We start from the raw sequence: 14,490 nt of genomic DNA, 5'->3' as shown, positions 1-14,490 counted from the left end.
CTGGAGGGGAAAGCTGGTCCTGACTGCTGCTCCTGTGGCAAGTCATGGCTTTGCCCTTAGACAGGTGGTGGGCTTTGAACATGGCAGTCCTGCTGGCCTGCTTGAACTGGCAGAATATCGTGCATGTTAAATGCTACGAAACCTCCGTTTATACTCTTGGAAGAGTCCACATACAGGGGAACAATGGCCTGTAGTTGAGTGAGTGACCCCTACAACACAATTCCCAGCAAAAAGAAAAAAAAAAAGCAAGCTTGTTTCTCCTTATTTCTGAGGCTGTTTTTGCACTTTCTTCTTGTTCCAGATCCCCACTGATACCATGAGGGGCAGAGCTGAGTGGACCCAGAGTCATGGGCAACATGCATGTTGCTATAAGCCACTGAGGTCCAGAACTGGTTATTAGGTAGCAAAGGGTGAACAAGAAAGTATTTTCTTTTACATTTATTTGTTTACTGTGTGTGTGTGTGTGTGTGTGTGTGTGTGTGTGTGTGTTTCCTTTGGGCCACAGAGGTGCTGTAGAACATCCACACAGTCTTGTTATAAGGACCTACATTTAGAGACTTGCACTCAAACGATACAATCTGCCAAGTGTTCAGAGTCAGTCCTAGCTCACACAGTGTTTATACTTCAAGAATGAATAGGTGTAACCTCATTGTTCTGCCTAGTCAGGATTATCTAATGTATGCTCTACTATGGGACACTATACAGCCTTTAAAATGACTTCTCATCCATGGGGAATATTCTCCTTTGTATCATGGGACCATAAACATTTCACAGGCTGGACTCTGGCCTGGGAGAGCTGACTTACACATTCTCCACAGACACAAAGTTAGGTAATTGTTGCCCACATAGCTTAAGTCCATTAGAATACACAAGCTTCAGCAAACAGGAGCCCCTGAATTCCCCACCCCCAACCCGGCACCTCACATACCAAAGGCCAGAGGTAAGCGACTCCACTTGAGATCATCTGTGCGGCTACGTCTTCCATAAGAATCCACGAACACCCCGAATTCTGTAAGGTGTCAAAAGCATAGAGACATTAACATCAGAGGCCACATATGATCTGCTGGAAGAACAAGGAACAAACCCCAGGGACAACTGACCAGATTTAACTAGATTGTCACAGCCAGATGCCCTCCCTCCACAAAACCATTGCCTAGTTTAAATTAAAATGAGGATTTTCTTAAGTAAAGTTTTTTCATTAATCAAATTTATTCCAGCAAGAGGATTCAAGCAAAGGGGAAGAAGGAAATGGGAAAAGAAGGTGGAGAGGGAGAAAGGAAGAGATGGATAGACAGACAAGACAGGAAAGAGACAGGAAGAGGGGTTAGAAACACCCAGTGATTAAAAAGGAACAAAAACTTAAAAGAAAATATCAAGAGAAAAAGTAGCAAAAAACCAAACCAGAGGAAGAAGGTGAGTGACAGAAAAAGAAGCCTCAAAATGGCCAGGATGCTACTCTGGTTGGAGAGGGAGAACCACACAAGGCATCCACGATGCTGGGTAAACATTCTCTGTCCCTTTGGCAGGACCCATCCTGCTGACCAAAGGAAATGCAACAGGCCCAGGCTGGGGACTGACCGTGGAAGCAAAGTAGGTACTCCTCCCGCTGCCCGGCTCCATTGGCCTGCACGATGGAGACAGGGAAGCTGTTGGATGAGGATGCAAAGACAGCAGGTGCCAAAGAGTGGTCGTTCTTGTCCAGGAATTCTGTGAAGGCAGGTGAGAAGGTGCTTCAGGAACGATGCCCAAGCCTCCCTGCTCGAGGCCCAAGCCCTGCGGAGTGGGGATGGGGGGAAGACCACAGCCCTACCCTCCAACGTGTACTGCTTCATGTCGATCTCATAGAATTTGTTGGTTCCAATGAGGATACTGTAATTGGTGAAGTGGATACAGCTGCACGGTTCGGAGGTCTCTATCTCCTGAGGTGAGGGGACACAGAGGGACAGAGATGACACAGGACACCTCGTCTCTGCTGCTGTTTCTGCCTGAGTCTCTAGCCTCTCATCTCTGCCTGTCAAGGTGACACGTATCCTGTTTGCTGCCTCATAACCATCGCTCTATACCAGCCTCAGCAGCCTCAGAAAACCAGGCCAGACTGTAACTCCCAAATGGGTGAGAGACATCATTTCCACAGACAGGCAAAACACTGACAATATGTTCTTTCAGAAGCAGAAGAGTGGAATGCCACACCAACTATCAGCACTGGCCAAGGGGATGCCTGGCCTTACTTTGTGCTAGCTTGTAATTTGCTAGTGTCTAATTTGAGTCTGTATTATCCACACAACATTACTGCATCCCTGTCTTAATTGACTCATTATTTGTAGTCATTTCCAGGCCAATCCTAATATCATTAAAGACAAAACAAAAGGTAACCAGCATGATTTCTTAAAGTGATGGCCAGGAATGTCATTTGCCTAAAAACAACAGTTCAAATGTTAATCACCACCATCACAGAAAATGTATCCATCTGATCCCTACACCAAGGCTGAGGAGTCAGAAGCAGGATGCTAGCATGAGATGGTAAGGAAACCAAAGGTAGTTTTAACCTCAGATTGTAAAGTCAGCTCTTGCCAGCCTCACTGTCTCACTGGCCAATTAGAAAACACCAAGGTGGTGCTGCTTTAGCAGCATATATACTAAAATTGGAATGACAGAGATTAGTATGTCCCTTGTATAAGGATGACATACAAATTTATGAAGCTTTAAAAAAAAAAAAGAAAACATTAAGGTAGCTAGTTCCACCCCGGTACACATCCTACATGGGTGGTCAATAAACACCAGCTAACAAGCCTACAATGAGACCAGTTCACTAACAACCACCCACACTCGTAACTCTCATCTTTTTACACTGTGGGCATTATCATGGCATGACCAGGTATGAGCTAGGTTCTTCATCACACAACACACTTAGTCTGGGGACAGGAGACACCTTCTCCAGGGCAAGGCAGATTTAAAGGGTGGCTCGGTCCTCGAGGCTTCACACAGCAGTCATGCCTACACGTTCCACCCTGAAGGGATCATACCCCTGATCACAAGTCAAAAGAGAGCCTGCACTGGCTTGTCCCTCATCACCAGAAACCTCTAGGCATGGAGGAAGACAGGCAGATGTTGCTGGAGGCTACTGGCTAAGACAAAGCTGCTTCTGTCATCTTAAAAACTGTTTAATCTCTGCCATCCCCCTCCAGGTCCCAAACAAGAGAAGCAAAGTGACTGAGTCACTGTGGCTACCACAGGCTCCGGGCTCTTCCAGGAAGGACAGACCTCGAGCTCTAGGCATCAGAAAGGAACAGACACATGCTCTCAACATAGCCCTCTGTGTGGCAGTGTGTGTGTGTGTGTTTGTGATGGACACAGGACACAAGACAAAGGGGACACACACACACACACACACACACACACACACACACACACACGAGATAACTGGGCCATTAGCTTGCCTTCCGGATGCAGTACTTGCTGAGGTTGTCATTGTAGCGGAGGATAATGACTTTGCTTGGCATAGCAGCACAGATGCAGAGGCTGTTCTCGATCTAGAAGGCCATAGGGGTGGGGGATAGAAGGGAGAACTTGTCATCAGCATGAACTATAGTCCTGCACAAAACTAGACAAGGGGCGTGGTTAGAGCAGGGTCTGGTCTCAGCACTAGCGACATTTTGGACCAGATCGTTCTCTGTGAGGGAAGTAGGAGACAGTCTGCACACTGGAATAATGGGAGTACCATGGCCTTGGCCACCTTCTAGTTGTGACAATCAAAACTGTCTATAGACATTACCAAATGTCCCCTGGGGGCTGAATCACCCCTGGCTGAGACTCACTGCCTTACTCGGGATCCTGAGGTCTAAGGGCCACATGATACCACACAGTTGGTATATTTGTGCCTTTGGGTGGAGATAGACTTTTTTGATGTTACACTGAATGGGGGAGGATAGGGTGACATGAGAAAGGCTGGGGGGAGGGAGGGACGGGGCAGGGGGTGTGTTAGCAGGGAGCTTTTTGTCAAGTGGTTTATTTGCACTGTCAACTTCATGATCTGGAACCACTGAGCACATACACCTCGGGCATGGCTACAAGCCTTGTCCTGGGCACATTATCAGAGGCATAGCTTCTTTTCTGTCACTGTGACAAACGTTCTGACATAAAAACGCAGGGCAGATAGTGCTTATCCAGGTGGAGCCCATGGCTGAGCTGAAAGCAAGGCAGCAGAAGCTCCTGGCTGCCACGCCTCCGGAATACTGGGATTAGAGTGTACAGCAGTCCCTGCATTATTATTTCCAAGAGGTTCATTGTACAATCATGTGCTCTTGACCCCCGGAACCCTGAGTTTCGCCACTTGTTTCATGTTCCTCACACATTTCCTTCAGAGTCAAAGCCTGAGCAAACTTTTATTTTTTTACTACCTACCAAAAGGACACCAAGTGCTCATGGGTAAAAACACAATGTTCAAGGCTGACTCAGTAAGTTTGGTTAGAAGAAGACTAGGGTGGATTTCCAGAACATTCCAACAGCAAAGGCCTTAAGGGGAGTTTACCTTGCCAGCAGCAAACAAGTGACAGCCTTTGACAGCTTCAAAGACACTGGGGGAGATGTCAGGCTGGGCGGGAAGATGGGATTGTGCCAAGGACTGCTTCACCTTCTTCACGTCCACCAGACAGAGGGCACGCTCTTCCCCTGAGAGGAAAGGACAGCTGTGGTCAGGAGGAGGTCCATAAATGAAGACATGGGAGATGACTTGAGTACCCATGACTGGAAAGCACAGGAGCTATTCGGACAAACTAGGGAGTGTCTTTTATCCAAGATGGGGTGTGGCAGAAGGGGCTTCTGAGTTTGGAATATCTACATATATAATGAAATACCTTGGGGATAAGACCCATGTCTACATATGAAATTCCTTTGTGTTTCTTAAACCTCTTATAGCCTAAAGTTAACTTTATATAGTAGGTGAGGAGGTGGGGGCTGCCCTGAATTTTGACTGAAACTAATCAAATACAATCAAGGAGGGAATTTCCCATGGGTAGCACTGTGGTGATGCCCAAAGTTTCAGACAGTGGAACGTTTTTTGAATGTTCTGATAAGGGACACCCTTGACCAGTATACGCATTCATCATCTCAGACTGTGCTTTATCTCAGAAATGAAGGCAGCCGATTTCTTGGTTCAAATCCTTGGGAATAGGGATTTGAAACTGAAGAATGTTAGCTGAATTTCAGAAATGCTCCCAGAACATGTAAGAAAGAATGTATTAGGGAGCCAGGAAGGGGTTCAACTATTCAGATATGTCCATGTTGTGAGTGACAAATGGAGGGTTGAGAACCAAGCAGGATGTGGTGGCTTGTGCCTGTAATCCCAGCACTCAGGAGGTGGAGGCAGGAAGTTCAAAGTCATTCTGAAACTACATAAAAAGTTCAAGGCCTGGAATAGAGTTGAAAACCCTGAAATTAACCCACACACCTACGAACACCTGATTTTTGGCAAACAATCCAAATATATACGCTGGAACAAAGAGAACATCTTCAACAAATGGTGCTGGCATAACTGGATGCAAACATTTGTAGAAGACTACAAATAGACTCAAGCCTTTCACCCTGCACAAAACTTAAGTCAAAATGAATCAAAGACCTCAACATAAACACAGCCACACTGAATCTACTAGAAGATAAAGTGGGAACTACCCTTGAATTAATTGGTACAGGAGACCGATTCCTGAACATAACACCAGTAGCACAGACACTGAGATCAACAATTAATAAATGGGACCTCCTGAAACTGAGAAGGCAAAGGACATAGTCAGCAAGACAAAACGACAGCCCACAGACTGGGAAAAGATATTCACCAACCCCACATCTGACAGAGGGCTGATCTCCAAAATATACCAAGAACTCAGGAAGCTATTCTCGAAAACACCAAACAATCCAATTAAAAAATGGGGTACAGAACTAAATAGACAATTCTCAATAGAGGAATCTAAAATGGCTGAAAGACACATAAGAAATATCCTTGGCCATCAGGGAAATGCAAATCAAAACAACTCTGAGATACCATCTTACTCCTTCAGAATGGCTAAAATCAAAAATACCAATGACAGTTTATGCTGGAGAGGATGCGGAGAAAGAGGAACACTCCTCCACTGCTGGTGGGAGTGCCAACTTGTACAGCCACTTTGGAAATCAGTATGGCGACTCCTCAAGAAAATGGGAATGATTCTACCACAAGAGCCAGCAATTCCACCCCTAGGCATATACCCAAAAGAAGCACATTCATATAACAAGGACATCTGTCAACCATGTTCATAGCAGCATTATTTGTAATAGCCAGAAATTGGAAGCAGCCTAGATGCCCCTCAGCTGAAGAATGGATACAGAAAATGTGGTACACAATGGAGTACTACTCAGCAGAAAAAAACAATGGAATCTTGAAAGTTGCAGGAAAATGGATGGAACTCGAAGAAACCATTCTGAGTGAGGTAACCCAATCACAAAAAGCAAACATGATATGTACTCACTCATATGTAGACCTGCTTTATGATACATAGTAGTGACCATGCTTTATCAGAGCTGTTTTTAATGATGTTGCTCAGAATGGTTTCCTTCCAGATGATGATTGAGAAGCTAATTAAAAAAAAAAAAAATGGTGCCAGGTACCACAAGGGTAACAGAACTGTGCTGTTTTTCTGGGATTTTGTTTTTTACTTTTTTTTTTTTTAATGGAGAGTGCTGGATGTCTCTACAATTTTGTTTAAATGACTGCAGAACCTGGAAAAGCTGTTGCTGCTATTGATGCATAACATATTGCCATTATTGGTATATATATATATATAATTTGAATTGTTAGAAACTTTAGCTGTGCTGTCAACTTTTGAAAAAAGTATCCCAGTTTACCGTTTGTACAGGGGTAACGCACTGTATTAAATATGTAAGGTCTGAAAAAAAAAAGTTCAAGACCAGCCCAAGATATCTGTCTCAATTTGTTTTTCAAGACAAGGTTTAAGCCAGATGCTGGTGGCACACACCTTTAATCCCAGCACTTGGGAGGCAGAGGCAGACAAATCTCTGAGTTGGAGGCCAGCCTGCTCTATAGAGGGAATTCCAGGACAGCCAGAGCTACATAGTGAGATCCTGTCTCAAAGAAGAAGAAGAAGAAAAAGAAGAAGAGGAGGAGGAGGAGAAGGAGTAAGAGGAAGGAGGAGGAGGAGGAAAAGGTTTCTCTGTGTAACAGCTCTGACTATCCTGGCTATCTGTCAACCAGGCTGCCTGCCTCTGCCTCTGCCTCCCAAGAGCTGGGATTAAAGGCATGCACTTAGCTACCTATGTCAAAAATTAAAATAATAAATAAATAAAATTCCTCTCAACAAGTAATGAGGTTTAAAAAACAAAACAAAAAACAGATGTCTGCCATTGATGTGTGACAGAATGGCCCTGGCACACAGGTTCCTATGCTGACAAACTTGATTGGGGACATACCTGCAATTAACTCAAATGGCTTTAAAACAAAACAAAAACAAAACAAAACAAAACAAAACAAAACAAAAAAAGTATGTGCAGAGAGGAAAGAAGCATAAAAAATGTTGGCGAGTATGAATCCTGGAGGGGTCTGAGCAGTCACAAACATGGGGACATTATAGTAGTCATGTCACCATCATGTAGAGGAAGCAAGCTTTCAGGGGGTCATGGGCCACAATGGGACTGAAGAAACTAGAACTAAGGGCCTGAGGCCCAACATAAGGAATCATGACCAGAGTTCCTATGCTTGGGAAGAGAAGGCTCAGGAGTACAAGGTCAGCCTGGGCTACATTAGACCCTATCTAGAAAAGAAAAGTTTGACTTTAATCAATCTTTGGGGCCATGGGCACTGTACTCACACAGTTCGTATGCAGGCACACATAAAATTAAACAAGTAAGGAGGTAGGTCCAGGGTCTAATGGGAGGTCTTGTAAAGGAGCAAGCCTAGCCCTATCTAACGCTCATGTGTAGTGATAGTCTACCGATTCCCAGCATGTTCCTGCCATGCTACCTGCATGAGGTGATGCAGCCCAGTAGAAGTTTGCACCAAGCCAGCACAATGCCATTTGGGCTTCTGAACCTCCAGAGGTAAACAAACTTCTTTTCTTCATCAGTGGGCCTGGTCTCAGGCATTTCATTATAGCAATAAGAGCTAATTTAGCCTCCTCCACTGGGCAGAATGGCACAGGGTGGGTGGGTGGGTGGTCCTTGAGAGTGTCATACTATGCTAAATAGGACACTGACAGGGAACCAAACATGGACAAGGGGTTCATCAGCTGAGGCCTGACACTAACTGAGACACACAGGAAAGGGGCACTGCTGACCCAGTCTGCTGCCAAGAGGCTGCCTCTGCGTATCTCTGGCTTGAAATTCAACTATCCCAAGTGCTGTGGAAGTCAACAAAGAGGCTGCATAAGAGGCTGCCCACCTGCTATCATAAGCAGCTTCTCCAGGTCCTTGATGATGTAAATTTGGAAGACCGCTCCAATTCCTGGGATGTGGGTTAAGGAGTTTTTCAAGACATTCAGTGCATAGAGCCCTTCCTCTGTGCCCACCAGCACCACCTGCCAAGGCAGAAGTTAGGAGACACAGTATCAGTTATCTAACCATAACAGTTGTGTTTAAACACAATCAGTTGTGTTTAAAAGCAATGACACTAACCCCGCCACCCATGCTTCCCGACAGTGTGTGACTGTGGCCAGCCATTGGGACGGTGCCAAAGCAACATACCTGGTCGCTGAAGGGCAGGGTACAGTTCATGTCAAGCCGGTCATCCCCTTCCAGTTTCAGCAGAGAGTTTCCAAGTAATTTCTGTTCACATGTGAAAGGAAAATAGAAAAGGGGAGGAGACACAGCGAGTTCAAACTGTCTACAACCAAACTGTTCAGAGAGACAGAAATGTAAAGTCAAGTTCAAAAGCACACACTAGACCCAGGGCCTCAAATGGGGCTAAGCACTTGACCACTGAGCCACAACCCCAGCTCTGGCTCCATCTTTTGACTGAAGTCCCAGAGGCAAAGCGGACATTATGGTGGTTCCAGGGCAGCTGTTACTTAGTTTCAGAGTTACAACTTTGTACAGACACACACAAGTGGGTGGCATAGGCACAGAAAGCTATGCTGCAACAGGAAATAAGATAAAGCTACGAAAGGTTACCAAGCCTTACACAGACACCCTTCTCCACCTCAGCTGCAATAGAAATGCAAGCACAGGTGTCCATAGCAAGGCAAGCTTCTAGTCCTCTTGACCTCAGCCCACACAGGCTGCTGCTCACAGGAAGTACAGTCACGTGCCTATTGTACATGAGCAAAAGTCTCGTGTATGGAAACAGACATGATACATCTATGTGGACCGATGTGTCCACTGTCTCAAGGATAAATGGCATATCAGGCCTGCCTATGGAGAATGGGTGCTGAAGGGGCAGCTGGAGAGGCTATGAACAGCTTCCTAGGGTTCGGGAACTCACTGGCAGACTGGGTCAGAGTGCTTGTAACTCGAGGACCCCACTGAGTAAATGTGAGGGCTATTCCAGGCAGACTCCACAGCTTCCTTTGCCCTGCAGGGTTGCTGAAGGAGGCATGGAAGTACTCCACTGTTGTCTACAGCCTGTACCTTCAACACCACAAAGCTAGTCATGACTCAGCTGCAGCTATCGGCCCTCAGACGAAGCAGGAGGGAAACCTAGCCAGGCAGTGGGATTCCCACCATTACAGTCAGTGCCCACAGGCACACATCTACAGAGAGAAGCCCCACCCCCACCCCACCCAACCCTGTCATGGTCATACTCACGGCATCAGCTTCTGCCTTTTCCCTAGAAACTCTCCCACCTGCGACGACAGATTCTAAGGCAGTGACCCAGCGCTGCTTGTCGGGAAAGCTGGGTGCTAGCAGGTACAGGGTTCTCCCAGGCCAGCATGTGGTGTGTGGGTGAGACTCCATCTTCAGTATGTATGGGACATCTACAAGATTTCAGAGAGCACAAGATTGGCCCCCGGATGCCTTCTCCCGGACAGAGATGATGTCATGGCATTGCATCCTACCAAAGCCTGCAACTTGAGCTAAGAAGGGAGACAGAGGTCTTGGCAGAGCATCTTGTCTCCATCCTGTTCCTCTCATCCCCACCTCCTGGGCAGGGCTCTTCTGGGTCCCACTCACCTGCTTTGGCTGTATTTGCAAGTTCAGAAGCACCAACGGCACCATGAATAGATACATCCCCGTCAGGAAGGCACAGCTCAAACTCTTCCACCGGCCTCTGTCCAGCTTGGTGCAAAGAGGAAGGGCGGAAGGAAAAACAAAAGAACAGGACCAAGAACAAGAGAAGAGAGACAAGAAAAAGAGGAAGGGGAGGAGAAGGAGGAAAAGGAAATGAGAGGAGAGGAGAGGAGAGGAGAGGAGAGGAGAGGAGAGGAGAGGAGAGGAGAGGAGAGGAGAGGCCAGTAAAGTGTAAAGAGTTTGCACAAGGACAAAGAAGGAAATGAGGTGCAGACAAGGCAGAGAGGGAAGATAAAAACAAAAAATAAAGTGTGTCAGATGAGGGGTACAGTCAACTTTCTGGTGACGATGCGGATTTATGGGCTAGTTGACTGAGGCGGAAGATCTCTGGTGTGTTAGCAGGTGGAATCTTCAGGGCAGCACCCTGCGGGTTCTTCAAGGGGGAGACCTATAGATTGAGTATCCACCAATAACCTTTAGAGAAGTCATCTGGTTTTTAACTTTGAAAAATGGAAAAGCAGAGAAGTCTCGTGAGGCAGTCCAAAAAAAAAAAAAAATTAATAAATAAATAAAACTAAAAGCAAAGCCTTCACGCCAACATTGGAAGGCCTGGGTTAGCCTCGTGCAGTGATATTCCCCCTGAATCATTAATTTACCTTCTCTGGCTTCATTGTCATAGATGAGGACTTTTGACCCTTCCAAGACAATGTACTTCCTGTCCCAGCCTTGCTGTCCTCGTTTGTTATTTCTGGGAAAAGAAAGATGGACAAGAAAAATGTCAGAACTCAAAAGCAGTAGACTGAAGCAAGGTGGTGGGGCTTCCTCAAACACTTCCTTAGAAGATGGGGAGAGGGGAAGTGGCTTGTGGGCCTTCCAGGGCAACACCTGCTGGTGCCTCAGCCGCCTTACAGTGATACCTGGGCACTTTCATCCACCCTTCCAGGTGCAAGCTGCTGCTGGGCTCCTTGCTCTGGAGACCTGGTGAGTTCATTTTGTCACGACAGAAGGCCTCAGTGAAGTGTGTGGCGTATTCAGCAGGCAGGCCGCAGGTGGCTGGCAAGCAGGTGGAGCACTTGGGATGACACATCACCTGACATTCTAGAGGAGAGGAGAGGAGAGGAGAGGAGAGGAGAGGAGAGGAGAGGAGAGAGAGGAGAGAGAGGAGAGGAGAGGAGAGGAGAGGAGAGGAGAGGAGAGGAGAGCTGTGAACAGTCTGAAGACACTCTAGGCTGGGCTGGGACAGCTCCAGCTAGGCCATGACATGAGCTTCTCCAGCACCCCCCCCCCACGGGACTGCAAGTGGAGTTGGTCACACGGGTGATTCCTATGCTTTCCTAGGTGCCAGGGGAACTGCTGCCCTCCACCCAGCTTGCCTGGCTTCCGTCTAGTGAGGTATGTACAGGAATATGTTTGCATGTTCAGTTCAAGCCAGGAGAGGAGAAACTAGCCTGATACCAAGGGGCTGGAAATTAACAAAGGTGGAAGCATTTTACAGGTTGACTTGGAAGTCAGGAGATGAAGCCACCATTTAGAGTCACTGCTTTACACAAGGGAAGAACAGTGTCCTCCCACTGAAGTGAAAGCTTTGGCAATGAAGGTATTACACAACAGTCTAAAACATCGCCTCCACCTTTCACAAATGGAGACACACAGGTGCCCAGCATGGCCGCTACTCTTACCGAGACATTTGGATGCCTGGCGTCCAAAGTGCACAGTATCCAGACACACGGCGCATTTGGTAGCTCGCATGTTCAGTCCCACGTTAAATCGGTGAGGAATGTTGTGGTGCATACGCTCCTTAAGACGCCGGCTAAATTCTGAAGGAAAAAGATTGTCAATTGAAAGTGGAAAGAGAATCTAGAGGACGGGAGAAACAGTCTCTGGTGAGGGTTTGTATCAAGAATCTATTAGAGTTCTTACAACCCAGTACTTTGTCTAGATATTTCCCCAAAGAGGAAAAATGGTCCCAAAGTACCTGACAAGATTCGAGGTGTCATTAGGCTTTAGGAAAAATGCAAATTAAAACCACAGCAAGGTACCATGTTGCACGGAAACATCGAGAAGAGAATGTGAGAAATGGAAAACCGGGGTTGAAGGGGATGTGGAGAAATGCCATCCTTTGCACTTTCCAGTGAGGACAGAAAATGGTACAGCTACTTTGAGATCCAGTTGGACATTTCCTCAAAGAGTTACACATAGAATACAACATGTGCATTGCTCTAGCAATTCCATTCCTAGCTTTAAGCGCAAGAGGACAGAAGTCACCCACCCATGACTGCATATCGCTCACAGAGGCACAACTTAACAGCAGTCAAAAAAGCAGAGGCAGCTCAAGTGCCTCCCCTCAGTAGCACAGTGGGGAAGATGCACACCACCCCGACAATGAAATGTTATTTAGCCATGTGAAGAAAAGAAATGTGATAGTGATGTGTGCTACAAGGTGGGCAGGTCTCAAAAACAGGATGCTCTGGAAAATAAGTCAGTCACAAAGGGCTGCGGGTAGTATGATCCCATTCATTTGAAAGAGCTAGAAAAGCAAATCCACAGAGCAATAAAGTACGCTAGTGGCTGGCGGAGGAGGGGAGAGAGAGAAGAAACAAATATCTGCTGACAAGAGTTCAGCGGTCCTGTGGTTTCAGGGGTTGTCCTGGATTGTACATTTTCTTTCTTTTTTTTTTTTTTTTAATTTTTATTTATTATATATACAGTCTTCTGCCTGCAGGCCAGCAGAGGGCACCAGATCTCATTCAAGGTGGTTGTAAGCCACCTTGTGGTTGCTGGGAATTGAACTCAGGACCTCTGGAAGAACAGCCAGTGCTCTTAACCTCCGAGCCATCTCTCCAGACCCCTAAACATGTTTATTAACTGATTATTTGTAAATAGTCATGAAAGTGTATATCCAATACTTCTCATGGAACTCAATTTAAAAGTAATAATTATGAACTGTAGAATATTTTTGTTATTGAAGTAAGAACTGGCTGAAGAATTCTTTTATGAATGACCTTTTTATGTCTGTAGAACTGAATCTTACATTTCTATTGCAGCCTGTTAAATTAACAAGGCTGACCTCCTCCTTCCCTGCCCCAGTGCACTGGTTCTCCCTCAACAGTGACCTGGTGAGATGCAACTTTATACAGAGGAAAGCTCAGAATGTACCTCGAGTTCTGCTCTGCTGGGGTCTCCTTACCACGCCACCCCTCTTTCTTTCTCGGGAAGTTGCATGGAGTGATATGAATGCACAGTGACAACCAGAGGGTATGATACACACCCAGGAAGGACATGGGGGACCACAGCGCCCAGAGAACTGTTGCAGGACACCTGTTGGTGGACACCTAGACAAGGAATGGTTCTTTATCTGGACTACTTTTAGAGGTAGACATTCTGACCAAGGTACCCTATAAACACAGCAACAAGAAGGCTCCTTGGTTCATAAGAGCACAGCTACGAGACATTGTCATCAAAACTCACAACCTAAGACAGTTGATGGTGAAGCCAGGGCAGTTCTACTTTGCTCCCCCAAGGTTTCCAGGACCATTTCCCCCCCCCCCCCTTTTCCAAAGTCCTTTTCATCTCTGCATGACACGGTGCTTTTGAGACCACAAAGAATACCCTTTAACCTGTCAGTGGTCATTGCAACTGGCTGCAGGTTGGCCACATTTGAAGTGCCCATAAGTGCCCATAACCTTTCACCCACTGATTCATTTCCTAAGAATCCACCCCTCAGCCACTCCTGGAGGTACAGGATGTCCTGTAAGGTGCACCAGGCTTCGAGGACAGGTCTCCTTTAGTAGGGGACTCATCTACCTACACCGTGGAATACTGTGTGCAGTTCTTTGCCCGAGGGAAGTGGATCTAATGCACTAATGTACAAAAGAAACACTGAGGTAGCTTGCAGTGTCCAGGACAGTGCTAATAAAGATTTTTTATTTTTAAAGTGGACCTTTTTTATGTCTGTAGAACATAACCTGTGACTTACAGGTTAATTTTCTCATGTTCACTGTCATAGCCCTTGCTGTCCTGAAACTCTCAGAGATCTGCCTGCCTCTGCCTCCTGGGTGCTGGAATAAAAGGTGTGTACCGCCATGCTGACTTGTGCTCTTGAAATATATTCATATCAGGTATGGGACTGAATACTAGCAGTAGCTATTCTGAAAAATACAATGGTTGACTCTGGGTAATAGATGGGGAAGGACTTTTAGTAGTGTTACACTGGAGTCCTGAGGGTTCCTGGGTTAGGTATGTCTGGACACACGGTTCCATCTGACACGCTGAGATGCAGTAACA

The 14,490-nt window shown here is 46.3% G+C and overlaps 1 protein-coding gene and 1 pseudogene across 12 annotated transcripts in view; one reads left to right on the top strand and one right to left on the bottom strand.

Annotated features, from left to right (window-relative positions):
• Cit (citron rho-interacting serine/threonine kinase) overlaps window positions 1-14,490 on the bottom strand; it is a 175,323-nt gene that overhangs the window by 14,301 nt on the left and 146,532 nt on the right. For all 12 annotated transcript variants that reach the window (XM_027414197.2, XM_027414198.2, XM_035443253.1 and 9 more), the window contains 12 exons: window positions 11,886-12,023; window positions 11,124-11,304; window positions 10,863-10,954; window positions 10,150-10,254; window positions 9,784-9,953; window positions 8,725-8,805; window positions 8,423-8,558; window positions 4,529-4,668; window positions 3,438-3,530; window positions 1,811-1,919; window positions 1,579-1,707; window positions 929-1,009 (listed from right to left, as the gene is read on the bottom strand). In XM_027414197.2, the coding sequence (XP_027269998.1) occupies window positions 929-1,009; window positions 1,579-1,707; window positions 1,811-1,919; window positions 3,438-3,530; window positions 4,529-4,668; window positions 8,423-8,558; window positions 8,725-8,805; window positions 9,784-9,953; window positions 10,150-10,254; window positions 10,863-10,954; window positions 11,124-11,304; window positions 11,886-12,023 (1,455 nt within the window). The remainder of the gene's footprint in view (window positions 1-928; window positions 1,010-1,578; window positions 1,708-1,810; window positions 1,920-3,437; window positions 3,531-4,528; window positions 4,669-8,422; window positions 8,559-8,724; window positions 8,806-9,783; window positions 9,954-10,149; window positions 10,255-10,862; window positions 10,955-11,123; window positions 11,305-11,885; window positions 12,024-14,490) is intronic.
• Window positions 2,614-2,714, top strand: LOC113835503 (annotated as a pseudogene).

This window comes from Cricetulus griseus, chromosome 4, assembly GCF_003668045.3.
Source record: "Cricetulus griseus strain 17A/GY chromosome 4, alternate assembly CriGri-PICRH-1.0, whole genome shotgun sequence".
Taxonomy (NCBI): domain Eukaryota; kingdom Metazoa; phylum Chordata; class Mammalia; order Rodentia; family Cricetidae; genus Cricetulus; species Cricetulus griseus.
This window is presented reverse-complemented; position numbering and strand designations above follow the sequence as displayed.